Source organism: Sphaeroforma arctica (assembly GCF_001186125.1).
Source record: "Sphaeroforma arctica JP610 unplaced genomic scaffold supercont1.4273, whole genome shotgun sequence".
Lineage (NCBI taxonomy): Eukaryota > Ichthyosporea > Ichthyophonida > Sphaeroforma > Sphaeroforma arctica.
This window is the reverse complement of record NW_014036285.1, coordinates 1-2,590: the sequence shown is the minus strand read 5'-3', so window position 1 is coordinate 2,590 and position 2,590 is coordinate 1. Positions and strand designations below refer to the sequence as shown.

The window sequence follows — 2,590 nt, the reverse complement described above, 5'->3', positions numbered from 1 at the left end:
CACTAACACAACACACACTATATATATATATATATATATATATATATATATATATATATATATATATATATATATATATATATATATATATATCTATATAATGTAACGCAGCTTTTCAGTACATGTAATCAATGGGCAGATAGACCGAGTCTTACCCAAGGGTGATTTACGCTCTTCTTTTAGTTGGTGGAGTGCGTCGCTGCTAGCTGTAAGCTTTGTTACTTGTTGTCGGACGAGGTTCGTTGTGCATCCATGCACGCTAGGTGGACTTCTGTCAGCCATTTCTCAGCTATAAAGGACACCAATCCTGCCTTCACGGATTAATATGAAATGCAGTTCAGATACGACAGAATCGAGATGTATTCATGTCGGAGCTACTTAAGCAACCCATTGTTGTATAAGATAAGCATTTTTTCAAATTTGTGAGAAGAGGGGCCATTAAATAATATTTTTGATTTTAAGATGAACATCAAGATCCCGCTAAAATCTTGTACACCAATCTACTTGCAGATACAGGACAAATATGTGTTGGAAATCACCATCATGACGAGGTGATATGCACTTTGAGAAGAAGGAAAATTCTGATACTTTTCTAACTTGCAGAGCTACATGTCTTCTATCACTACAACAACGTATGATAACTTCCGCCAAACTGGTGATCGACCTTTAGTGCAAAAAGAGGATTGATTAGTTATCAAAATGGAGATGTAAAAGAGTTTGACGAGCTGAGTTCTCCGCGGATTTATGATACATACAGCCAGCCACCAACTGCAGGAGCTGGCAATTTCGTACTTATAGGATACTTTTCGTGGCTATGTTTATTCCTATAGAAAAATTCCTTGATCAAGCTGGCCACACTACACCACTCGTTTGCATGACCGGGAAAAATGAAATACAATGACATCGAAGCAAACCAGGTATTTAAATTGCTTTCGAATATTTGCCATTTCCGGGTGTTAATCCCTTCTCGCAGTAAAAATATGAACAGTGGTGATAAAAATTTAGTACGAGGCAGAGAGCGCGTTGTCTTTAAGAGTTACATTTGCGAATCTTAGGCCCACAATGATAGGAAAGCTATTATGGTAGACTATGCAGTCCGTTTTTAAGCCTGACAAATTTCAATTCAAGTAGAATGCAAAGGTAACCAGGTCGACAAGCTCCTTCGGGATCAACACATTACAGGCTTGGGCCATAAGCCAGGCGAGAAACAACGATATAATAACCGGATTGCAAGGCTGATAAAATGCGAATGATAGCACCGTATCAGCTCCCGTAATAGATTGTTGCAACACTGTATGCTTGTGTTCTCATGCTTCATCAACCACTCTCCAGAACAACATCTTCAAGGGTCGCAATCGACGGCCGTTTTCGGTCATAGGCAAACATGATCCAGTTTTTCGAATAGGCCACGACGACAACCGCTATCAAGACAAGTTGTAGTGCAATGCACCCAAACAAGGCCCAAAAGGAGTACCCCAACTTAGGAAACCCATTCGTTCTTTGTACGGTATTCACTGCTAGGGAATTACCAACAGATTGAGCTTGCGCCATTTTGTTCATTCGATCATACGCATCCTTATGGCCATTCAATTCAGTGAGGTACAGTATCGTGATGAAGAGAACACACAGGACCAAACTCAACGTGTATGCGATTGTGGCACTGACTGCAGTACGCTTCGGATTATATCCCATCGCGGTCAGGACAATCATAACGATAGGGGGAACGAGGACCAAGAGAAATGTAAAGGAGCTAATTATTCGCAAAGCGAAAAATGAGTCACAGTTCTGCACGATATCATATGCATTACAAGTCTCAACATCGTCAAATAGTGAGCAGTCGAGTTCACAGTTCACCCCAAGCACACCACACTTCTTCACTGACTCCAAATTCTCCTCGGTGGTGTAGCAAAACTGGTATAGCCCGTATGCGTTGTCAGTTGTTGGGTACTGGGGAGGAGGCGCGATGATGACCATAGAGTTGGTGGTTATACCGATAGAGAAGCATACTAACGCGCAGGTGGCCAGTACCGCAATTAGACCGAGGACTGAACGGAATAATCGAAGATCCCGCTCCTGTTTGAGTTGGCTCATGGGCACGTCATCCTCGGCGTAACACGTGAGGTCGGGGTTGAAATCTTCAACTTTTTCGCGTACAACGAGTAGAGGGAACCTCGAAGCCTCTTTTGGCCCTAGAAATGAATTGTACAGAACGAATACTGAGCATCTGACACATAATTTCTACATACTCAGTAAAAAAGCCGACTGAATATGCTTGCAAAGTTACCCGGCCGCGATCAAAGGCCAAAGGCCAACAGGTGACAACGTTAGGCACAAAACCATGTGCTACCATATGGAAATGCATCAAAAGCAACCAATATCAATCAGAGTGAACAAATACCGAGCATCAGGTGCATATTTTGCACCCATTTATACATACAAAAACACACTTATGTGTATATGTAGACAAACATACACATACATACACACACACACACACACACACACACATATATATATATCTATATAAATATATAAATATATATATATACATATATATATATATACATACGTATATATATATATATATATA

At 40.7% G+C, this 2,590-nt stretch overlaps 1 protein-coding gene across 1 annotated transcript; it reads right to left on the bottom strand.

The window, feature by feature from the left end:
- Window positions 1-816: 816 nt before the first annotated feature.
- Window positions 817-2,192, bottom strand: SARC_14191 (hypothetical protein; the record flags this gene model as incomplete). The annotated part of the gene is made up of 1 exon (XM_014291677.1): window positions 817-2,192. A coding segment is annotated over one exon (875 nt), but the record flags the coding sequence as incomplete, so codon positions are not given.
- Window positions 2,193-2,590: the final 398 nt, after the last annotated feature.